The sequence below is a fragment of the Pogona vitticeps genome, chromosome 5, assembly GCF_051106095.1.
Source record: "Pogona vitticeps strain Pit_001003342236 chromosome 5, PviZW2.1, whole genome shotgun sequence".
NCBI classification, from domain to species: domain Eukaryota; kingdom Metazoa; phylum Chordata; class Lepidosauria; order Squamata; family Agamidae; genus Pogona; species Pogona vitticeps.
The window spans coordinates 29673666-29699534 of record NC_135787.1 but is presented as its reverse complement, the minus strand read 5'-3'; the positions used below and the strand labels follow the sequence as shown (position 1 = coordinate 29699534).

Sequence of the window (25869 nt, the reverse complement as noted above, 5' to 3'; positions counted from 1 at the left end):
TATTTTATTTCTGGGCTACCCAGCTGACACTTGCTGGCCTTTACTGTTAGCCCTGCTGCACTTAACCTCTGCAGCACTAACTCCAGGTGTATCAGGTGATCTTCCCAGGTATTACTGAAGATCCCTATGTCGTCAATGTAGGCCACTGTAAAGTCACTGAGCCCTGCCAAGGTCTGGTCCATCAGCCTTTGGAATGTGGCTGGTGCATTTCTGAGACCAAAGCTCAGGACTCGAAACTCATAGAGACCAAAAGGGCTGCAAAAGGCAGTCTTTTCTTGATCCCTGGGATCAATTCTTAATTGCCAATATCCCTTTACCAGGTCCAATGATGAGATGAACCGACAACCCCCTATGGTTTCAATCAGGTTGTCTAGCCTGGGCATTGGGTAGGCATCAGGAGTGGTTACACGGTTTAATTTCCTGTAATCAACACAAAACCTAATGCTCCCATCAGGCTTGTCCACAAGGACTATTGGAGAGGACCAAGGACTAGAAGAGGGGACGATTATGTTCTCCCTCAGCATCTCGTCCAGCTCCTTCCGCACCTTGTCCCTATAGGGTCCCGTTACTCGGTATGGGGATACTGCCTGCGGGGGTGCATCCCCTGTGTGGATCCGATGCATCACTCCCTTCACTATCCCCGGCTTGTTGGAAAACACCTGTTGATATTTACTAAGCAGCATTTTCAGTTCTTGCTGCTGGTCTTGGGTGAGTGCAGGACTGATCTTTACCTCCTCTGGGTTGTATTTTACTTCCCCTCTACCCTCCCAGAAGGGTAATTCAGCTTCCTCACTCTCAGCTGCTTTTATCGCGAATAAAACCCTCTGTTCCTCTCTGTAGTAGGGTTTTAGGGCATTCACATGAACCACCCTCCTTGCTTGGTTCTCCTCCTGCTCTATTAGGTAGTTCAGGTCTGACATCTTGGAAATGACCCTATATGGTCCTGCCCATTTGAGCTGCAGTTTATTCTCTCTGCAGGGCCTAAGCCAAAGCACTTCCTCCCCTGGGTCAAAGTGCCTCTCTCTAGCTTTGTGGTCATACCATGTTTTCTGTCTGACCTTCTGAGCTTGCAGGTTTTCTGCTGCCAGCTCTAGATTTCTCCTTAGGTCATTCATCAAGGTGTCTATGTAAGTCACAACGTCTTGTGGGTCATCCTGGGTGACCTGCTCCCAAATTTGTTTGATCAAATCAAGGGGCCCTTTCACCCCTAAGTGTGCGGCAAACATGTCAGAGTGACCTCTTTTTAAAATCATGGGGCGATACTTTTCAGGTACCACCAACTGACTTCTGATCCCATCTCCCCCTTTTGAGACATTCCTCAGGGTCTCTCTATATAAAATCCCCTTTTTCTCCAGAAATCTCACTGGGGTTTCAGGTGTTAGCTGGGCGTCAGTCACCTGTTCAAAACACTTTTGGAGAGTGGCGTCTGCCTTCTGCTCCTGTCCAAATCTGCTGTCTGTGGTTAAGGTTTCCACCACAGCTTCTGAACTTCCCCCACCTGCTTCCGTCTCTGGCTCATCATTACCCCCCTGAACTGTCCCTGTGGTGGCTTGTGAGCGTGTAATCACTAGCACCCGTTTCACATGTTCAGCCAGGTCATTTCCCACGAGCACGGCTGCTGGCAGAGTCGATGAAATCGCTATCCGCCAATCTCCCCTCCAGCCTTGAAAGTTGACAGGTACCTCTGCTACTGGCAGAGAGATTATCTGCCCCTCAATCCCTGCCACCTTCATGCTCTCATTTGGGATTATAAACTCCCTAGGAATAATATCTGGATGGCACAGGGTTACCTGGGAACAAGTGTCCCGCAGCCCCCTATACTGCCGGTCAAGTATTCCTACGTCCACCCCTGCTGTCTCAAACAACTGAGAATCTGTTTTTATCAGCAAGCAGCGCTTTACCTCCACAAGAGGACCATTTTCCTCAGCCTGATCAGCATAGGTAGCTGTTCCAGACTGAGTAGTCATGGCAACAGGCTCCCTCTGTGACAATGAGCTTTGCTCTTTCTGGACACAGAACACAGCTTTTGGCTTGGTCCCACTAGAATTCTGAGGCACCATTCCTTTTAGCTGCTTCAATTTCTCACACTCTGAGATCAGATGACCCTTTCCCTGACAGAAATAGCATTTTCTAGTGTATTTGGATTCTCTCTCCTCTTGTTTTGGTTTTCCCTCCAAAATCTGAGGTCTTGGTTTCATGTCTGAGGGCTTCCCTTCACCATGGGCCCCTCCCCCTTGCTGGCTTTTCCCTGGTCCCTGAGAGTACTTGCTGTAGGTTTCTTTGGGTTTACCTACAGATTTCCCCTCACCCAAGGGCTTTCTTATTTGGGAGATAAAATCTGCGATCTCTGCGGCTGCTGCCACAGATTTCGGTTTCCTTTCCCTCACCTGGAATTTCAATTCCCCCTGCAGGACTGAATAGAACTGTTCCAGGGCTATCAAGTCTTTAAGCTGCTCATAGGTCTCTATTCCCTCCTGCGATAGCCATTTCTCAAGCAGCCTCACCAATTGGGCCCCCACTTGGGTAAAAGTCTGTTCTGGTTTTTTGGTAAGGGACCTGAATCTTTGTCTCAGCTGCTCTGCATTTATCCCATGTCTTGCAAACACCAGTTTTTTGAACTCTGCAAAATCTTTCATTAGTTCCTCAGGCATCTCGGCATAAACCTCAGCCAGGCTACCACTGATTAAAGATCGCATGATGGTCATCTTCTCAGTTTCCCTCACTGAGAAGTCCACAAACGCTCTTTCCACTAAGGAAAAGAACACCTCAGGACAATCTCCCTTGTGGTACACAGGGAATTTCTTCAGGTCAGCCTTAGACAGTTGGCCTCCCTCAGAATCCCTATTGTTATTATTGTTCTGGTTCATCAGTTCCAGTTTTCTTAATTCAAACGCCATCTTCTCTCTCTCCATTCTTTCTTCTCTCTCCATTCTCTCTCTCTCTCGCTCTAATTCAAATGCCATTTTCTCTCTCTCTAATCTTTCCTCCATTTCCCTCACCCTCAGTTCATGCTGTTGGGCTAGGATCAATTTTCTAAGTTCTGGGTTCTGCTCTCCTGTGCTGTCACCTTGCACTGAGCCAAATTCATCCTCAGAACCTTGGTCAATCTGGGGGTCTTTCACTTCACTCATGTCTGCTACTTGGCTTCGAGTCAAGGGCATAACCCCCCCCTCAGAACAGGCTGCTTTAAAAAGTCAAGCCTCAAAATAAAACGACCACTTTTTTTCCTTTTTGCCTCAGAACCAGCTCTCCCTAGAGATTGCTGCTGTTCTTCAGCACTAAACTTGTAACAGTATCAAGTCAGAGCCTACCCCCCTCTGCTGGGCCTCTCAGCTGGCAAGCTAGCTCGCTGTTGCTACGCAGTTTTTCCTCAGCTTTTTCCCGCCAAAACTAGGCTGCCTCAGAGCACCTTAATCTAAGTCTCCCCAGTTGGCACGTTCTTCTACTAGCGCACCTCCCCGTGAGGTACACCTAGAAGATTACCTACGCGCCTCAGACTGTCCCTGACTAGACCCCCCTTGCTCTGGGCACACTTGCCAAGGCCTTGCTGGACCACTGGACAACTGGACCAGTCGTATCCCACACGCTGGACACCAATCAATGTGACAAACCCAGACCTACTGGGATCTATCACACAGTTACTAAGCTGCCACCAACCATTCCCTATAATAAGTCACACAGACCAGGGATGGATTTTTAAACAACAAAAGAATAAGGTTTATTTTAAATACAAACAGGGTAAATAAAACAATCAGGTGAATAAAATAAAGTAACGTGGCTTATTCTCACACACACAAGCATACAGTTTGGTTCACCTAGAACCTTTAACTTAAAGCACAGACCCTGAACCCATCAGTTCTGGCTAACCCACAGACACCTGAACTTATCAGGTTGGTACTCTGACACACAGTAGTACCCTGTCAGACACCCAGACTCCCACAACAGCTTCTTCTTCCCCAGCTGCTGCTTCGTCCCAACCCAGTGTCTCACAGTCTGTCTCAGCATCTCCCTTCACCACACAGGCATCACATATTTATACAGTACAGCCCCTCCTCCTGATGTCCCGCCTTCCACTCCCCATAGGATGGAACTTTCCCTCCAAACCCATGACAGACAGGTAACATCAGTGCTGTTATGTAACAGGGGGGTATGCACATCTCTTGACTTATCTGATGACCTGGGAGTTAGCCTTGCTAAAATCTATGGCATGTGCTTCTGATTGAAGGGACGTGGTGGCGCTGCGGGTTAAACCGCAGAAGCCTGTGCTGCAAGATCAGAAGACCAAGCAGTCGTAAGATCGAATCCACGCGACGGAGTGAGCACCCATCGCTTGTCCCAGCTCCCGCCAACCTAGCGGTTCAAAAGCATGCAAATGCAAGTAGATTAATAGGGACCACCTCGGTGGGAAGGTAACAGCGTTCTGTGTCTAAGTCGCACTGGCCATGTGACCACGGAAGATTGTCTTTGGACAACCGCTGGCTCTGTGGCTTGGAAACGGGGATGAGCACCACCCCCTAGAGTCGAACACGACTGGACAAAAATTGTGAAGGGGAACCTTTACCTTTACCGTGCTTCTGAGAATACAATGCATAGGATAAAACTCTTGGCCGTTGTTGTGTCTAATGTCAGAGGAAATAATTCTCTTCATGTAAGTGGGACTAACTAATGAGTTCTTGTAAGTGGGTTTGCAGAAGGCTTTATTTTGTTCCACAAAAAGGAGGAAAATGGAGCTGGATTACACTTTGCAAGGTTATGATTGTAGACCACCACCATCATCATCATCGTAGAGTTAGAGATGGGCACAAACCTTGGTTTGGAGGTTTGTGCTGGTTCATTGGCTGCACATTCCCTTCCCCCACCCACCCTAGCCAACTTCCCTACTCACTAACCAATGTTAATCCATTTGCAGAAGGAGCGCATGCTTCCCTTCTTCATGAGATCTTTAGGGGAAGCCTTTCTTTTGGTCTTGGCAAGGTCACAGGAACATTTGGTGAAGATACAAGAGAGGGGCCTCTTGTTGGCTTCTGTAATGTTGTGGTACTCCCTATCAAGGGAGCTCTTTTTCCACTAGTAGGCAAATATTTTTATATGTATACAATATTTTGGTTGTCACTAGCTATTGAGGAGTCTTTAAAGGCTCTATATTTTTCTTGTGTTTTGTTCTTCTTGTTTAGCTTTTAAATAGTTTTAAGTGCTTGTTTTTAATAGGTACCATATTTAATGGCATTTTTACTATTATAACGTATTGGCTGGAATCCTTTTGTGCAGTTGTCAAAGAACTTAGCTTCTGGAAGCAAATTGCTATAAATTAAGACATCTCTGTAGACATTATCTGTTGTATGCAGAGTCATGTGATTCAGTGTGCAATAGGTAAAACCTACAGAGATTTCTTAATTTATAGCAGCTAACTTCTAAAAGTTAACACCAGTTGCAAAACTGTGTGGCAGGATTTCATCCACTGTCTTTTAAACTGAATCTGTTTTAAGTCATAGTGGGAAGAATCCTATTGGTGATGTAGACTTGTGTGACAAAAATAATGTGATGGATTGTGTCACGTTGTGGCATAAAATAGCTACTAATTAATGAGGTGCCTTTTGTCTTTCTGGAATCATGCCTGGTTGCAGAATCAGGTGCTCATTCAGGAGTATACAGTATCCAACATCTTCTTAATATGCAGTAATTTATGACTGTGACTTGCATACTTTCCCTATGCAAGTAGAACTCTTTAAGAGTGACTCCTCTTGAACTCTATACTGGGAGAAGGATGGTACATAAATAAGTCCATAAGTGATACAACTAAATATCTATTGGCTGAAACAGAATGCTTAGTGTATTTGGGGTTTAATCTTCATGTCTATTCCCCTTGTGGTAACTTTATGAAATCCCTGAAGGCTAGGAGTCTAGATGCTTAGATAGCATTATGTATTCATAGTGCTTTACAAAAGATAGTTATGATGGGCTCGTGTTCTGAGGAGCTTAAAGTCCGAAATTAACAAATAGCAGAAGAAGGGTGGGAATTGAAACAGATGGATAAGTATAGGAAGTATGTGTGGTTATTTCAGTTACATGTACTTTGGCTGTATTTTTCAGAAAAGATAGGACTTTGGGGGTGAATTTAAAGAAATAAAGGTCATCATACAGAGATCGTGGGAGGTAGTTCTAGGCTTAGGGGTAGCAAGAGAAACTGGGTAGAGTCTTTGTGGGGAGCAAAGACCTTTGGAAAACTGTGGATGTTGGAACAGAATGAGTTAGCGTCAATGGATTGGAAGTGTTTGATATAATCACAGAGGAATAAAGAGGAGCAAAACTGTGAACTGAAGCTTGTGCAGGAGTTGGAGATGCACAGGAAGCAGGCAAAAGTTTTTAAGGAGGAGACTCCCATGATCAGAGTGATGAGAGGTAAATAATTTTCACAGCTGAGCACTGAATGGAGCTGAAGGGCAGAAGTGAGATAATAGAAACCCATAAGAGAGTACTAAGTTTTGGTACCTTTCTAACATAGACTTCAATGATTTTTTTTTTTGTAAATAGATGAACTTTTGAATAGATGAATTTTGTAGTAGTTTGGGAAAATGTAATCCTACATACAGTGTGGCTCCATGTGATGATGAGCAAGAGACTAGGGCTGTCTTTCTAATGAATTTTAGGAAGCTATTGTGTTCACAGTGGCTTATGTGAACTGTTTTTTTTGAAGAATGGAAAGTATGTGTGGGGAGGGATACATGCTTTTGGATCCTTCAATGTGAGAATTGTGTGTGAATTCTAGCAAATTCTAGAAGAACGCAAGCAAGAATTATCTCATTTTTGAAGTGTTCGCTTAACAAACCTTAATTGCAGGATTGTTTTTTGTGTGTGTATGCCTTTATAGTACTTGTATATTGTTAAAGGAAAGGGATAGCTTTTGATTAAGAACATAAGGCTGACTTACTTTTCTGGGCTGTTCTGACAGGAAAATTGCAGTTCAGGGCAAGTCAGATATGCCTAATGGAAAGTGCATCTTATTGTCTGGAAAGCTGGAAGGTTAGATTTAATTATGTGGGTCCTCTCGCCCAGTTATTATCAAACTGGAAAGTCATCTGTTTCATCTGCAGGATGACAGGGAGAATTACATTGCAGGAGCACAAATGTGGTAAAATGATTGTCCACAGTCATAGGAATGCCTGTATTTTTCCTGTGTGATGTTCTGGGTCAAGAAATGTGGACATCCTACCAAACAAAACACTTGAAGGCTTTTTAGGGTTGTCCTGACAAGACATAATAGTGAACACAATTAATATTATCCACTTATCTTAACTGAATTAAAAATACAAGTGGTGCCTCGCTTGACAAGGATAATCCATTCCAGCAAAATCGCTGTAGAACGAAATTGTCGTCAAGCGAAAGTAAAAATCCCATTGAAATGCATTGAAAACAGGTTCAATGTGTTCCAATGGGCGAAATACCTCAGCGTCCAGTGAAGATCCTCCATAGGGTAGCCATTTTCCTGGTGCCTGTAATGCGAGGAATCCATCCTAAAACACAGCGGGGAGCCATTTTGCACAGCGGGCGGCCATTTTGAAGACCGGACGATCAGCTGTAAAGATCATTGTTAAGTGAAAAATCGGTTCCTGAAGCAGGGAACCGATCCTTGTAAAGTAGTTTTTCCCTATTAAAACATTGTTTTGCGATCACAAAAGCGATTGCAAAAACTTCATTGTAAAGCGATTTCCTCGTCTAACGAGGTAATCGTCAAGTGGGGCAGCACTGTAAGTTTGAAAATTTCTGTGAGCTTTATCCAGACCAAAGAAATAGGGTGGTTCTGGTTCATGATAGAGCTAATTAAGAGAACATTGGCCATAAGGCTTCTAGTCATGATGTATGTCAAGAAACACATTTTGTTTCTCACCTGTACTTAGCATCATTTGAATAATGGCAATCTAATGATATTTATTGTTGTTTCTTTTGCTATAGGCATTTCTTTTTAAAAATTGCTAAAATGAATCAGCAAGGATATGTTGCAACACCTCCGTATTCTCAGTCCCAGCCAGGAATAGGAGGGTTTTCTTCTGGTTTTGGACAGCCTGCTTCTTCACCTTTGTATGGACATTATGGAGAATCAAGCCCATCATCCTCTGCACCTCCCTCAGGTACAATAGCATTGGGGCAAAGGCTGTACATGTATATACTGTATATAGTCTGTCACTACAACAGACACTGAAGAGGATCAATGATTTTCCCTCATCTCTGTACCTCCCACATGCCCCCAAATATTCTTTGGAAGGTTCAGAATGAGTGCCTTCTAAAGCAGATTTGGGAAAAAGAGCAAATCAGGGAGGAGAAGGGGAGGAGGTCCTGGTTTGGATGGAAATGCTCCTTATAGAATTTTTCATACAATCCAGGAAGCAGCCTGATACCTATACAGTACCACAGATCATTGATTTGTTTAACCTAGTCTTGTCAATTCTGAGTCAAACAAATTTTCGGCGATTCAAGCAGAACTTTTTTTTAGTTCTATGTGGAGATGCTGGGGCTTGAACTTGGGGACTGTGGTGGGCCACTGAGCTCTCACCCCTCCCCAATACAACACTCTAAATTCATTGATGATTTGTTTCCCATCCAAATGCTAACCAGGCCTATATCTGCTTAGCTTCTGAAATATGATGAGAATGGTATGTACAGGATAGTAATATGATTCTTGTTGTTTTTGTTCTTATGTCATGGCTGGAGGAGAATTAGATTTTTAAAATCTATTTTTTCTTTGCTTTCAGCATTGGTTGTATGTAATAATTTAATGTAACAATTCTCTGTTACCTTTTGTTTTTTTTTTTACTTTTAGCAGTGTTGAAAACAAATGTGCCTTTTGGGTCTGCTGCTCCCATTGGACCTCCACCTCATAACACTCACCAGTTTAACCAGATGAATCTCCAGAATGGGCCCAGCACTGCAACACAACAGTCTCACAGGTGATTTTTTAAAGGAGAAATTACATACATTTTATACTAATCACTTTTAGAATGGAAATGTAATCTGCATACATCACAGGAAAATTTTTTTAATGCATTATAAAAAGTTTTCCTATCTTATCTTATCCTATCCAGTTCAATCCTGGAGTGAACTTTTTCTCCCTTATTTCTCCATAAAATCCAATATATGCTAAATATTCCACATAAGCCTTTCCCTCCCTGGTGAAACCAAATGGCTATCAGAGTTGATTGACTAACAGATCTCAAATGTTAACTATTTTATATACAAATGGGTCTTGTTCTTAACACATGTGAGTTCTCAGAGGACTTTTTATAAATTATGTCTTGAATTCAGCTGTGTACCTTCTTGTCAAGTACTAGCAAATGCATTCCACTTCCCATAACTTGGAACAGGCCTTGGTTTGATCTGCTTAGTTTGATTACGCGCGCGCACACACACACACACACACACACACACACACACACACAGAGACAGAGAGAGAGAGAGAGAGAGAGAGAGCAAGAGAGCAAGAGAGAGCAGGTTTCTGCTCCTAGAACTTGAGTGGTATGCCAAGGTTATCCATCCCTACCCGAACATGTTAAATCCCCTCCCAACCTAGAAGTGCTCACCTTCTTCTCATTTGATTTCTTTCTAAACAAAATGACTGTTCCCAGTTATTTCTAGAAAACAAAATCTAAAACAAAAAAAAACCAATAGCCCCTGACGAGGTTCATAAAAATATATGGTTAGGCATCAATCAGGAGGAGGCTGTCACATTCCTGCCTGTCCCTTGGTTCAATGGTCCTCAGCGTTGGGCCTCCAGATGTTATTGAACTACAACTCCCAGAAGCCTTCGCCACCAACTGTGCTGGCCAGGATTTCTGGGAGCTGAAGTCCAAGAACATCTGGAGGCCCAAGGTTGGGGACTACTGCTGTTTCACCAAGCAGAGGCACAAGCTACGTGTCATTCAGCTGCCACCAGTTCACTATTAATGACAGAGCAAAGGCACAAGCTACGTGTCGTTCAGCTGCCACCAGTTCACTATTAATGACAGAGTAAAGGCACAAGCTACGTGTCGTTCAGCTGCCACCAGTTCACTATTAATGACAGAGGTCCAGACAACGTATCATTTAATAACCAAGTAGAAATTGTTTATTGTTACAGGTGTTAAAAGTCCAGTTAATATCATTAACTCTCAACTAAACAACATTCTTTCTCCACTCTCAACCGCCTATTCCCCTTTCTCACTACCCTCTATTCTTCACCCCCACTTAACCCTGCCCCACCAACTCCTATTGGTGCATGCAGATTTAAACATAAATATTCATAAGCAGGGTGAACGCTACACGGGCTACAGTGAGCAAATCAGAATGCATGAACCTGGGCTTGATCGTGAGCATTTGTTTGTTTCTGTCCTAAAAATGGATGATTACCCACACTAGATTTCCAATAGATGTGGTTTACCACCCAAATCTAGCTTATAGTGCTCATCACCAATTATTCATTTGGGGACATCAAAAAAGGAATCAAGTTTCTTTAACAATATGGTCTCCTACAACAGTGGTCCCCAACCTTGGGCCTCCAGATGTTCTTGGACTTCAACTCCCAGAAGCCTTCACCACCACCTCTGCTGGCCAGGATTTCTGGGAGTTGAAGTCCAAGAACATCTGGAGGCCCAAGGTTGGAGACCACTGTCCTACAAGGTTGAGCATTGGCTGTTGATGTGGCTGCAGTTACCAGTACTTGGATTATGGCTTCACATAGAAAATCCTAGCTTCACTTGGCTGAAAGTCCTCTAAGTCTATAATATTTGTGCAGCCGTTTTATTTATTTATTTGTTTGTTTGTTTGTTTATTTATTTATTTGATTTCTATCCGGCCCTTTTAGAAAAAGTCTACTCCGGGCGGGTTGCATTAAACATTGTAAACTAAAACAGTTAAAAACAATTCAAAACAATAGTGATTAGTAATGCTTAGTAATGCTCAAGATGGGAAAATAGAAAATTATAATAAAAATAAAGTCAAGTACGTATTGACAGGAGGGAAGGCCTGCCTAAAGAGCCAAGTTTTTATTTGGATAGAACGCAACATTTCCTTTCAGAAAAGAGAAGTATTTTTCTTAGTGCTACATTATGGAATATCTATTAAGAAATGCCTGCATAAATCAGATTAATCAAAGGGAAATGCTTGATTCTTTCATTCCTGGATCAAGCAATTATTTAAATTAGAAATCAAGACATAATTTGATCCATATGCTTTATGCAGCCATAATGTGGAGCATATTCCATGCTCAGAGATCCATAACCTTTGACCTCCATGCCTAGTCTAAAAGATGAAACTAGAAGATGCATGAGCCCAAGAGATTAATCCTGTTTCAGTTTTTGTTTTTCGGTTCCAGCATCTCAATGTGACAGGCTGGAATTAGTAATGCTGTGTTTTATACAAATTGCAGCTTATTAATGTCCAAGTTTGTCTCTCAATGTATGTATAATGTAATTATGTATATCTTAGTTTCTCTGTGTTGAGAAATTATTGTTGAATAAGGACAAACTGAGTGTGGCTGTGCTTAAATAAGAGTTGTGTGTGAGAGTGAGAGAGAGAAAGAGAGAAAAACATGCTTTGTTTTTAATTTTGAATTAATGTTAACATTTAAAAAACAACTAATAAAGAATATTCAGAAGGAAATCTGTGTTAGTCTGTTGTAGCAAAAATGACATTGTGGCACCATAAGACCAAAGAATGCTCCAACTACAATACAGTTGCACTCATTTCACATGCTAGTGATGTTATGCTCAAAATCCTCCAAGGCAGGCTTCAGCAGTATGTGGACCGAGAACTCCCCGAAGTACAAGCTGGATTCCGAAGGGGCAGAGGAACTAGAGACCAAATTGCTAACATGCGCTGGATTATAGAGAAAGCCAGAGAGTTCCAGAAAAACATCTACTTCTGCTTCATTGACTACGCAAAAGTCTTTGACTGTGTGGACCACAGCAAACTGTGGCAAGTTCTTAAAGAAATGGGAGTGCCTGATCACCTTATCTATCCCCTGAGAAATCTTTATGTGGGACAGGAAGCAACAGTCAGAACTGGATATGGAACAACTGATTGGTTCAAAATTGGGAAAGGAGCATGACAAGGCTATATATTGTCTCCCTGCTTATTTAATTTTTATGCAGAATACATCATGCAAAATGCAGGACTGGATGAATACCAAGCCGGAATTAAGGTTGCTGGAAGAAATATCAGTAACCTCAGATATGCAGACAATACCACTCTGATGGCAGAAAGTGAGGAGGAATTAAAGAACCTCTTAATGAGGGTGAAAGAGGAGACTGCAAAAAATGGTCTGAAGCTCAACATTAAAAAAAACTAAGATCATGGCCACTGGTCCCATCACCTCCTGGCAAATAGAAGGGGAAGATATGAAGGTAGTGACAGATTTTACTTTCCTGAGCTCCATGATCACTGCAGATGGCGACAGCAGACACAAAATTAAAAGACTCTGCTTCTTGGGATGAAAGCAATGACAAACCTACACAACATCTTAAAAAGCAGAGATATCACCTTGCCAACAAAGGTCCGCATAGTCAAAGCTATGGTTTTTCCAGTAGCAACGTATGGTACTGAGAACTGGACCATAAAGAAGGCTGACTGCCAAAGAATTGATGCTTTTGAATTGTAGTGCTGGATGAGACTCTTGAGAGTCCCCTGGACTGCAAGGAGAACTAACCTATCCGTTTTGAAGGAAATCAACTCTGAGTACTCACTGGAAGGACAGATCCTGAAGCTGAGGTTCCAATACTTTGGCCATCTCATGGGAAGAGAAGACTCCCTGGAAAAGACCCTGATGTTGGGAAAGTGTGAAGGCAAGAGGAGAAGGGGATGCCAGAGGATGAGATGGTTGGACAGTGTCATCGAAGCTACCAACATGAATTTGACCCAAGTCCGAGAGGCAGTGGAAGATAGAAGGACCTGGTGTGCTCTGGTCCATGGGGTCACGAAGAGTCAGACATGACTTAACGACTAAACAAGAAACAAAATTTGACAAAACAGACAGGAAGAAAATGTGTTTTAAGCTGCAGTCCTATACTTACAGTACCTATAATTGGCTCCTGTCTTTTGCACAGTCCTATGTATGTTTATTCAGAGATTTCATTGTCTGACACAGTTCTTACTTTCTGTTTCTGTATATACGATGGTTTCCAGATCACAATAAATAACAAATGAAGAATAGAATAAGAGAATATTCATTCAATATTGTTCAGAAAGGTGTGACTTACAGCAGTGGTCCCCAACATTTTTCCAACCGTGGACTGGTCGCACTCGCAGTGGTGTGTTTTGCTTGTGGGGCATGTTGCGCTTGCGCATATGTGCGCGGGGGCATGTCACACTCACAGGGGTGTGGCCGCTTGCAGCGAGCAGGGAATGCTCGTACACATGCGTGGGCACACTTGAGAGGGGAGCGCTTTTCGGGGAATGGAGATATCTGTCTGCGGCCCAGTCCTGCATAGGCCACGGACCGCTGCTGGGTCGCGGACCAGGGTTTGGGGACCCCTGACTTATACTGTTGTAGTTAATAATAATAATAATGATTCCCAATTTCTATTTAAGTGTTTTATTAAGGAGAATTTTAAATATTTATTAAAGCTTTGTAATATTATTAAAGCATTAAAAAATCCCAACTGATTCACTGTTAGGTTAATTGAAGATTGATTCAATAGTGCTTAAGAAAAAAAGTTGAGTTGTAGTCCATTTATCTGGATGTTATTTTCATTAAATTCTCCTTCTGAACACTGTCTCTGTGTAAGTAAAGCTTGCTGTTTATGTACACAATTTTGACTGGTTATATGAACAGAGCCTGCAATTTTAAGCTTTGTAGCTTGTTTTTTACATGTTACTTAAACAAGAAAACATTTGTTTTGTGATTTCTTGGTATTGTTTAATGTTCTTTTGTCTCAACAGGTTTCCGGCTCCTTTGACTTCTTATCCCCCATATTGCCACCCATCTCAGTCTTCCTATCCAAACAGCCCACCCTCTTCATCTACAGTACAGCTGGCGGGTCAGCTTGGCAATATGCAGATAAATAATTATGGTAAGGATTTGTGTAGTTCTCCAGGAAAGGTATAGAGAATAAAGGATAAGAGCTGCCTTGAGTCCTATTAAGGAGAAAGGCAGGGTGAAAATATTTTAAATAAATAAAATAAATAAATAAATCATAAACAACAAAGAAACAGGGTGGAATCCCACCTCTCGGATGTGAATATTACAGGTAGATGCCTGCTGTCACAAAATAGCCTCTTGCACACTGGCCAAAACCTATTCTTTTTGAGGGCTCCTACATAATGGTATGAGATCCGAGTCAGGACTATACTAGAAATAAATACTGTATTTTTCGCTCCATAAGACGCACCTTTCCATAAGACGCACCCATTTTTTAGGAGAAGAAAACAGGAAAATATAATCTGTTTTCTTCGCTCCATAAGACGCACAGACTTTCCACCCCCCTGTTTTGTGGGGGAAAAGTGTGTCTTATGGTGCAAAAAATACGGGTAAGTGGCAAAAAGTGAGGACTGTGTCTTGGGATCTGATTTATTAGTTATGAGTGGTTTGTTATGGGTCCCTGTTTTCCTTGATTAGAACTTGATACTTGTGATTGAAGAGCAATATAAAATACCAAAAAGAAATGAACAAGCACAAAACGCGTAGCTGGCAGTGCTATTTGTCATAATCAAGTCAACATGATGTGAATTGTTTTCTCATGGGCATGTCATGTGCCTTCAAAGTAGGTTGCAACAGCACATAGCGACTTTTGAACGTGTTTTTGAGTATTCAGAAGGCAAACAGGACCTGCTCAAATCCACCAAAAGATTCTGGTAGGATATTTTCGATTCTAATACGAAAGTTTCATGTTTTGCTAAACCAGATTTGCCCTCCGCCATTAATATTTAATGGCTCATTAACTTCATTATGAGCATGGCTGTAGTTCACTGTGTGTCAGATCACTCAAGTTAAATTACTATTTAGAAGGAGAGAACCCCTCTCATTTTAAATTTTCAGGAGAGCTGTTGTGTTAATCTACTCTAGCAAAAAACAACAAAGAATATTGTGGCATCATTAAAAACAAGCACATTTTGTTTGGTCTAAGCATTCATAGACTGTAGCCCATGTCATCTGATGGATGGGATGTTACCCAAGTAGAGAAGCACTTATAGACATGATTAGGTGGAAATGGGAGGCAATGAATACATGAACAAGGTAAAAGCAGTGATGAGTTTTTCAACAGTAGTTTAACAAGCAGTCTTTGGAAGACAACAGTCACACCCTGGCATAGATAAATAGATTCATGCATGTCTAATGCTGAAGAGAAAGAGATTGGAAAAGATTAACATCTAGATGAAATCTGTGGAGGGGTGATTGTAATGAAAAAGGGAGAAGAGCTAGAAAGGCAGATATTACAAACAATGACAATTGCCTAAAAAGTGATATGTAAAGAAACGATGGTTGTCTCTATGATGACCTAATTAACTCATGTGGTGAGATAAGTACCCTTTGTTTCAATTCAGGCCACAGCACACATTCAGCCCTCTCGATGAATTGTTGTTCAGCTATTTCCTGCTGGACACATATCCAGTTTAATGTTATATATGCCGTCATTAATGTCCTACTGCATTTTACTGACAAGTGGGCCAGTTTCTGCACAAAAGAATAAATTGACACGAATCTGGACAGTATTCAAGAACTTGTGGGAGAACCTTTCAAAATCACAGCACACTTCTCTGACCTCAGTGTGACCGTCTTGGAACAAAAGAACTTCCAGAGTTGACTCCAGCTTTCCATTTGGAATAGCTGTCTAAGTGGCCACAAGAATCTTTTATTTTATTTTTTGCTTTATTTATTTTAATGAAATGTCAAAAGGTTACTTAGTGTTAACAGTAATAATGATTTAAATATTTGTATCCTGGATAATCCCTCATGGTTGTAATGTTTAAAACTGAGATGTAGACTTCACTTGAATATAAAGCATGTTCAAGTTTGAAGGTATTAGGGTGAGTCACCAGAGTTATTTCTAAGAAACTGGGAACTTATAGTAGTATTTTGTAATTTAAGCAAAGATTCTTGAGGCTAATCTTAAGAGTTGTGTTAGTATAATATATCTAACTGAAGTTATTTAGTAATTAATGGGCTAACTCCAGATTTAGTTCTGTTTACAGTAAACCAATTGAAATGGATAGAACAAGTTAAGCATTATTAACATAAGTGACTGATTTAAGTGGGTCTGCTAAAATAGGTGTAAATACATTGTTGTTGTTGTTAGTAGTAGTAGTAGTTTTATTATTAGTTTTATTTGTAAGCCACATTTCTTCCAACAAACGGACCCAAGGTAGCTCACAGCATTAAAATTCACACAATTAAATCACAATAAGTAAAACAATATATGATTTAAAATAAAAATTAAAAAATTAAAACATAGAAACATGGAAAAGATTACAATTATCTGCTAAAATAGCAGTTCAGGGTTCAGGGATTCAGTTGTAATTGTTAAAAGCCTGCCTGAAGAGATGAGTCTTTAGCTTTTTTTCGGAAGGATGAAAGGGAAAGGGCCATCTTGAGCTCCGGAGGGAGAGCATTCCATAGCCTGGGAGCTGCCACAGAGAAGGCCTTTTCCCATGTCCCCATCAGCTGTGTTTGTGCTGGCAATGAGACTGAGAGGGAGGCCTCCTCTGCTGATCTTAATAGCCTAGAAGGCACATATAGGGAGATACGGTCTTTCAGGTAGCCTGGACCCAAGCTGTATAGGGCTTTATAGATAATGACCACCATTTTGAATTGGACCCGGAAATGGACTGGTAGCCATGACAGTTCTTGTAACAGATGCGTTATATGCTCCCTGTAGCTGGCCCCAATCCATAGTCTGGCTCCAGCATTTTGCACCAGCTGAAGCTTCTGAACCGTTTTCAAAGGCATCCCCACACAGAGTGTGTTACAGTAATCTGAACGGGATGTAACTAAGGAATGTGTCACTGTAGCCAAATCCGACAGCTTAAAGAATGGGCACAGCTGGCGCATCAGCTTTAGCTCTGCAAATGCTCTCCTGGCCACCGCCGAGACCTGGGCATCCAAGCTTAGGGATGAATCCAGGACTACACCCAAGCTGTGGACCTGAATTTTCAGGGGGAGTGTAACCCCATCCAGCACAGGTAGTATCTCTATTCCCTCATCTGCCTTCCAACTAACCAGGAACACTTCTGTCTTGTCCAGATTAAGTTTCAGTTTGTTTGTCCTCATCCAGCCCATTACTGATGTCAAGCACTGGTTTAGAGTCAAGACACCTTCCCTGGAATTAGGTGGAAAGGAGACATAGAGTTGGGTGTCATCTGCATACTGGTGACACCGAACCCCAAAACTCTGGACAACCTCTCCCAGTGGTTTCATGTAGATGTTAAAAAGCATGGGTGACAAAGGAGAGCCCTGAGGAATGCCACAGGCTAGTGGCCAGGGCGTTGAGCAGGAATCACCCAGTGCCACCTTCTGAGTTCTCCCCTCCAGGAAGGACAGGAGCCACTGCAAAACAAAGGCCAGAAGGATACCATAGTTGATGGTATCGAAAACTGCTGAGTGGTCCAGCAGAACACACTCCCCCTGTCCAATGCCCAGCATAGGTCATCCAACAAGGTGACTAAAGCTGTTTCTGTCCCTTAGCGAGGCCTGAAACCAGATTGAAATGGGTCTAGATCAGTGGTTCTTAACCTTTGTTACTCAGATGCTTTTGAACTGCAACTCCCAGAAACCGCAGCCAGCACAGCTGGTGGTGAAGGCTTCTGGGAGTTGCAGTCCAAAACTCCTGAGTAACCCAAGGTTAAGAACCAGTGGTCTAGATAATCTGCTTCCTCCAGGAATCCCTGGAGCTGAAAAACCACCACATGCTCCAGTACCTTGCCTAGGAATGGGATGTTTGAGACTCGCCGGTAGTTATCCAGTACACTGGGATCCAGGGAGGGCTTCTTCAGTAGCGGTCTTATTACTGCCTCGTTTAAGCAAGCAGGGATCCTAACCTGCTGCAAGGAGGCATTTACCATTCCCCAACCGGGGAGTGTCCCAATCGGCCATTCCTCCTCTGGCAGCTTTTATGAGCCAGGAAGGGCAAGTGTCCAGCAAACATGTGGTGGCATTCACCTCTCCAAGAATCCTGTCCACATCATCAGACTGCACCAACTGGAAAGTATTCATTAAAACACAACCAGCAGGGGGCAAAGTTACATCCACAGGGTCTGTATCAATTATAGCGTCCAAGTCACAGTGGATCCAAGCGACTTTATCTGCAAAGTGTCGTGCAAATTCCTCAGCAGGTTGTGGAGTGGTCAATATTTTGTTCTTTTGTTGGGGCGTGTATAAGCCCCTGACCACTTGAAACAACTTTGCTGGACAACTTTGTGCAGATGCAATGGCAGCAGCAAAGAACAGGCTTTCAAATGGGCTCTAGCCTGTGTTCGGTCGGATTCACTCTTCAGTTTTCCTCCATCCTTGCTCTAGTCTCCGTCTCACTCGTTTCGTCACTGCTGGATCCCTGTGAATATGTCTTATGGAATAAATACATTTCTTTAATGATCAGTTTATTCTTTTCTGATTTTTAGTTTGATGTGTTGTCTAACAGTAATGCTTTTGTGCAGGTCCCAGTCCTGTCCCAAATTCACCTCCTGGTGTGCCTTCTGGACAGTCACGGTCCTTTCAAGGTCCACCACCTCAACCACATCAAGTAGCCTTGTCATCTGGCCCTCAGATTTCTCCTCCACCAGCAAATAACCTAAACAGTCACTGCTCTCCACCTTCACTCCCTCCAATGGCCAGGCAAGAGGGGATCCCTGGCTCAAGCCCATTGAACACCAACTTGCCACCACAATTTTCAGGCGAAGCCCCGGGTCCTGGTTTTCCTCCCCAGTATGGTAAGTGTAATTTAAATAGGATCGGTGACAAGTTGTGACTCATGTTTTGAATCCATCAGAATGTGGGTGTAGCAGGCAATTGGTGCTGTCAATTATCATCATGAGTTCTGACTTATTGCAACTTTTTTCAGGGTTTTCCAAAGAGAGAATACTCAAAAGTAATATACTATTCCCATCTTCTGGGGGTTCTATGGGACTGTGCAGCTTGCTTAAGGCCACACAGGCTGGCTGTTCCCCTAAGAGGCACAATGGGGAGTCAAACTCCCAACCTCTGGCTCTGCAGCCAGAGACCCAAACCACTGAACTATCTATCCAACTGTGAATTATAGTAAAGTGTAAATGTTGTTTTTTTCCTAGCTTCCTCCTGATCCTTTTCTGTATATAAATACCTTTGGGCTTGGAAAAGATTGGACAACTCCCAGAATCCTTTAACCAGCATAGCCACTAGCCATGCTGGTTGGGTTATTGTGGTGCACTCACATGTGTGAAGGCAAGAGGAGAAGGGGATGACAGAGGACGAGATGGTTGGACAGTGTCACCGAAGCTACCAACATGAATTTGACCCAACTCCAGGAGGCAGTGGAAGACAGGAGGGCCTGGCGTGCTCTGGTCCATGGGGTCACGAAGAGTTGGACATGACTTAATGACTAAACAACAACACATGTGTGTACACACCCCCCCACACAGAGACAGAGACAGAGAGAGAGAGAGAGGGAGAGAGAGAGAGACAGAGTTCATGAGGACAGGAAGCCACTTGGTGACGGACAGTTTTGAAAGGAAATATCATTAAGCATTATCCTTTCTCCATTTGTGATTACAGCCCTCAATGAAGGAATTTTTTTTAAAGGCAGTAAGAGAAAGTTGGGAGGAAATTTTTGTAAATTATATTTTGGCTTGAGACTTGTGAGATTGCTAGTGGATCTATCTGGAAAACAATTTGAATATTGCTGGACTGAAATCACTTGCCAGGTTTTCAGAGTGCTTGAATGTGTAACCTCTCCCTCTGCTTCTGTGTGAATTAGATTTATATCTCCCGTATAAACATCCTCTCATTAATAATAAACACATGTTTCTTTTCTCAATGGATTTTATGCTGCTTTTGCTGATAGTAACTAAAGTGGCTTGTGGAAGTAAAAAAGTGAAGACACTCAAATGCCTGGGGTGAAAATAGCAAATGAGATCAGTGCCAAAATAAGAACTTTCTTCTTTTTAAAAATATAATGTCATATAGCACGGGAAATAATTTGGTAAATATGCTGCACTTCCCTATTAGACCACACTGGTTCTGGATTGGACCAGTAAGTTTCTGATTGGCAGATTTATGTCCTGATTTTTATGCTAAATAGTGACATGACAAAATGGAAATCACAGCACAAGAGGATGAGGAAGAAGAGGAGGAAGAAAAGGAGGACGAGGCGGAGGAGGCAGTGCAGTTACCTGGAGTGGTTAGAAAGTCAGGCCAGGACCAGGGAGATTTAGGGTATGAATAGACAGTAAATTATCTTGGGCTGGATTGGGCTAAACAGGGTCACTGGAAAGTGCAATCTGGCCTTTAGAACGATCCTTGCCTCCACACGCAAGGATCAGGTGGTTTGGAGACAGGAAAAACAGACCACAAATCAAAATTTAATTTGGAAGTTTTTGACTTTTTTTTTTTTTTTTTTTTTTTTAAAGAGGCACTTTTTCCATATATTTGTTAAATTTTTGCAGGGAACTATGGCCCTCCAATGGCAGGTGCACAGCTGTCCTATCCAAGTGGCCTTCCTTCAGGTCCTGCACAACTGTCTGGACCACAGCAGAGGAAATTGGATCCTGATTCCATTCCAAGCCCAGTAAGTATGAATTTTCTTTCCAACAGCTTTCCTATAGATGGATGCTGCAAATCTTTTGGACTACAGCAGCCATAATTCCTAAACTTTGAACAACTTGGCTGGTTGTGATTAGAGCTTTGTTGTGTGAAACCTGTGGAAGGATTAGGATGCTTTGGAATATATGGGTAATACCAAAGTAACATGAAGGTGAATGTGGGATTTATAATTTAATTTATTGTCATAAATTTTTGAAGTGGTTCCCCATTATAATGAGGCATAACAGGATGTCCTGATTAATTTAATGTTTAAATGTATAATTCTGAAATGCAAGGTACTACACAGGTCTGTAGGTTCCTCTTCAGTTCTTTAAAATCAAAAGAAATACTATATGGGTTTTCATTATATTTGCATTTACATTTATAGTACATTTTATATCTTAAAAGGAGCTTGAGCAGTTAAAAATCTACATTGCTTAAATAAATGCATTTATATCTTATCTGAATGAATGGAAGGGGTCCTGTAGAAACTTCCAGGAAAAAGACAAATTAGCATGTTATCCCAGAAGCAATAATAAGAAAACTTTTGTATAGAAAAGTCTACTTCATTAAAAACTCTAAGTAGACAGTGAATCCTTTTATTCTGCTAATTCCTCACTGATATATAGATATATTGAATTGAAGTTGTGATTACAGTTGTACAGAGTTTGCTTTTGTTTTTTGGTAAAACAAAATAATCTGAATACAGTTGTCCAACTCCACATTGACTAACTGTTAATGTTGAGATTGACATGAGTCATACCATGTATTCAGCATATGAACATTCCCCTTCCTTTTCCATCATGGCCATGTGAAGGAGTTTAGACGTATTTATCTCCATTTTGGATTAACTGCAGCTTTCCTTATTAGGCAAACCCAGAAAATTATGTCATTAATTGTAACTATGATTAAGCACACTTCCAGATCCATTATGACATGGCAAGCTGGAATTAATCAAGAGCAGTTGGGAAAACTTTCAATATCTTTGCTCCCCTACTAGAGACAAGAAGGGAGTGTACAAGCCTAATACTTTCCATTGCCTATTACTTTCTCATATAATCCATAGCTTGTCATGGCAGTTGAACATGGGCTTTTGAGCCAGCTCAGATATGGTCTACCTAGCAGTGTGCATGAGTGGCAATGTCTCTTCTGGCGGTGCAGGTCTGCCTCTGCCTGGTATAAGGAGTAGATCCAAGGTATCTATTCCTACTTTTAAACTCACCAATTTCTTGTTATCCTAGTTTAAACCATGCTTTGTCCAAATTAGTCAGAATTATAAAGCACAGTTTGATCTTAATAGAGTTGAATATGTCATAGTTTAAATCACTGGTTCTTAACCTTGGGTTACTCAGGAGTTTTGGACTGCAACTCCCAGAAGCCTTCACTACCATCTGTGCTGACTGGGGTTTCTGGGAGTTGCAGTTCAAAAGCATCTGAGTAACAAAGGTTAAGAACCACTGGTTTAAACTGATATTTTCCTCCCATTGGATGAAATAAGTTAGTTTAAAACAGGAAGCAAAAGCTTCCAGCCTCCTTGCAATAGTACTGAAGGAGGAAAGGGGATAGAGAAATGTCCTGTTTTGAGACATATTGCTTTTGATATACGTACATAGCATTCAGGTGTTGTAGCTGCATATTTCAATAGGCCATTATAAATGACAGCTCTTCAAAAAGTTACACATGACATTTTAGAGAAGATGGCCTAAATCCAATTGCAAATTCCAGAGAGTGTAGTTTCACTGAATCTGTTGCTGAAAAAGTAAATCATGATTTACATAGACTCTATTGAGCCAATGGTTTTAAACTGGATTTAGATTTATCTGTATATTTATTATGTGACATGCCATTCTGACATTTGCTGTGTCATTTCTTGTTCCAAAACTAAATTAAATTTAAAATGTTACTCTGTTTGTTAGGTTGAATGCTAATCAACCATATTAATAACAAAGCATTGATGGGTTTATTGCCAATTTTACACTTATAAGCTAAACCTGACTGATGCGTTTGATTTCTTTTTCTCCATTAGTTTTCAAAATTGCAAAAGAGTCTATGGCAAAATAATGTAGTAGTGGAAGCCTCATGGCGCAGTGGTTAAAATGCTGTACTGCAGCTAAAACTGTGCTCACGACCTGGGGTTCAAATCCCAGGTAGCCGGCTCAAGGTTGACTCAGCCTTCCATCCTTCCGAGGTCGGTAAAATGAGTACCCAGCTTGCTGGGGGGGCAATGTGTAGCCTGTATAATTAAATTGTAAACCACCCGGAGAGTGCTTGTAGTGCTATGGGGCGGTATATAAGTCCAATAAATAAATAAATAATAAATAAGTTCAGGTTTTTCACCACTGCACAGCCGTGCAATGTCTAATACAAATAAATAAAAAATACTTAGGTGATGGTGTTAGCTAATTTTCCCCCCAGAATGTTAGCTTTTAATTTTTCCACGGAAAAAGGTCCCCCACGCTCTTCAAAATCTAAGGAGATTCCACTCCTTGAAGTTCTAGTTGAAAAATTCTTCTGGAAGGACAGAACTTCAAAAGAGGTTCTGCATAGAATCTAATAGAGATGGATTTGGTCTCTGTCCACAATATGTTTCCCTGTATGATTTTTCACCATATTGTCCTCTTTCATCTCTTTATCCTCTTGAGTGGATTATACTCAGCAGTTTTCAACCACAGAGAGGAACTTCTGTGTTCTATGTTTCCTATCTCTTAGAAGAAGAAGACACTCCTAGCCTGAGCCAAGGAGAAATATAGTAAGTTTAATGAAAATAAGAAATGTCTAGTCTGGTTTCTCATGAAATTATTTTTTAATTCATTAGATTCAAGTAATTGAAAGTGACAGAGTTTCCAGAGGAGGTCAAGTCTATGCTACCAACATCAGAGGCCAAGTTCCTCCTTTGGTTACTACAGATTGTGTGATCCAAGATCAAGGTAATATAGAACTTTCTTCTTTTCCTATTCAGAGTTGAATGCTAAGAATTTTTTGTTGTTGAAATGTACACATATAATTTCTATATTTTAAAAGTCAGTTTAGAATATCTTTTCATCAGATTCCTATGGCCATGTTGAATCTTGATAGAGTAGTAACGGACATACTCACATGGAATCAAGGTCTGAAAGGCCATTGGAGAGTGAGGGTGGTGGCCAGATTTCCTTGGACTCTGGAGAGATGCTGCTCTTTTTTCAGTGCCTATCTCCAAAGAGTAGATTAGTGAAATGACTGTTTTGAAGGCGGCTGCAGTATATAGTCTCTGTCTTTATGTCTTTTATCAGTCCACTGCCATTCTGATCTTGGTGCCCAGCAGCCATGTGTCTGCCCACCTGCCACCACCATGCCATTTATCACTGCAGCCTTCTGTTCCTCCTTTCCTTCTTTTTCATATGACACAAGCGGTACAGTGGTGCCAGCTGCAGTAGGTTTGTCTTCTCTTTGTTTTGCGTAGTTGCTGTGAGGCGGCCAACCTAGGGACAGGATAGGCTGTTCCTATATCCAACTGTAAGCTTGATATCACTCCCCTGAACCAGGAAATGCACGTACAGTGGTGCCTCACTTAACGATTGCCCCGCATTATGACGAAATCGCTGTATGACGATCTTTTTGCGATCGCAATTGCGACCGCAAAACGATGATCTAAATGGTGTTTTTTTCACTTTGCGAAGATTGGTTCCCTGCTTTGGGAACCGATTTCTTTGCATTACGATGATCAAAACAGCTGATCGTCGGGTTTTCAAAATGGCCAGCGGGTGCTTAAAATGGCTCCCCGCTGTGTTTAGGGACGGATTCCTCATTATACAGGCAGCGAAAATGGCTGCCGTATGGAGGATCTTCGCTGGACTGTGAGTTTTTACCCCATTGGAATGCATTGAATGGGTTTCAATGTGTTTCAATGGGATTTTTTATTTCGTTTTACGATGTTTTCGCTCAATGGCGATTTTCCTGGAATGGATTATCGTCGTTAAGTGAGGCACCACTGTAACTATTTGCATAAGGTGGTGTTGATGCCTCCTTTCAGAAGTCTGGGTTAAAAATAGAATCACTTGCACAACTGAGGGTTGCACAAGTATAAGCACTCTGATTGGATCCTAGCCTTTGTTTGTCAAACTGGCAGGACGAAAATCACATAGAAATATTTTCTTGGTGTACTTGGTTAATTCTATCACCTTGAAGGCCTTGTAAAGGATGAGCTTAAATTTCATGTGGCCTAAGCTGAAATGCACCCCCCACCCCCCAACTTAATATTGTGCAGGCAAAGTTAAATATTTATAATGGTACTCCAGTTATTCTGATAGCAGGAACACAAGCAGAGGCAAAGTGTTGAGAAAATGTACAAGCGGCCAAAGGGCTTGTAGGCATTTATTTTATTTTTAAAAATCCGCACATTTCTAGAATGAGCATAGGAAGTATGCTGTTCTGATTTGGGTTTATGATGATGCCAAGTGTTGGCTTGGCTTTGGCATGAAGTCAAATCGGAGTGAGGATATTATCTGCTGGTCTTATTATGGAAGTGTGTGTGTTTAAAGGAATAGGTGTCCTGCCAACAGCCAGATTAGTCCAAAGGTCTCAGTTATTGGCAGTCAAAAAAGTGGGTAGCCCCCCCCCCCGCTGTGAGAGGAAAATGGACTTTTCTTTTAGTTCTGATTTTATTATCAAATAAAGATTCTAGTTTTCATCTCTTCTTTTCATCTTTATCTGATCTTGCCCTTATTTTGAACATTCTAGGTAATTCTAGCCCTCGTTACCTTCGATGTACCACCTATTGTTTTCCGTCGTCTTCAGACCTGGCAAAGCAGGCTCAAATTCCATTAGCTGCTATCATCAAGCCTTTTGCCAATGTGCTGCCAAATGAGGTAAGAATGAGAGGCTAAAAATCAGAATGGAAATATTCTTGTTTGCAAGTTAAGCTTTTGAATGAAAGTTGTTAACATTACTGATGGGCAGAAATCACCTGGGACTGTACAATTTGCCCAAGGTCACATAGGCTGGCTGTATTGGGAGGAGGCGCAATGGGAAATCAAACTCCCTACCTCTGGCTCTGCAGCCAGATACCTAAATCATTGAGCTAAAAAAAATAGGTAAGAGAAAGTAAATATATGACAAGCAATTTTTTTTACTTACAAGGCGGAAGAGCAATTAACTGGTGC

At 41.7% G+C, this 25869-nt stretch overlaps 1 protein-coding gene across 2 annotated transcripts in view; it reads left to right on the top strand.

Moving 5' to 3' along the window:
- Positions 1-25869, top strand: part of SEC24D (SEC24 homolog D, COPII component) — a 73715-nt gene that overhangs the window by 7781 nt on the left and 40065 nt on the right. Inside the window, exons 2-8 of one of the 2 annotated variants that reach the window (XM_020781443.3) lie at positions 7951-8126; positions 8816-8942; positions 13906-14036; positions 18613-18885; positions 20596-20717; positions 23547-23658; positions 25448-25575. In XM_020781443.3, coding sequence (XP_020637102.3) covers positions 7976-8126; positions 8816-8942; positions 13906-14036; positions 18613-18885; positions 20596-20717; positions 23547-23658; positions 25448-25575 — 1044 coding nt within the window. In that variant the 5' untranslated portion in view covers positions 7951-7975. The remainder of the gene's footprint in view (positions 1-7950; positions 8127-8815; positions 8943-13905; positions 14037-18612; positions 18886-20595; positions 20718-23546; positions 23659-25447; positions 25576-25869) is intronic. The other variant, XM_078376632.1, reaches the window with a different exon arrangement.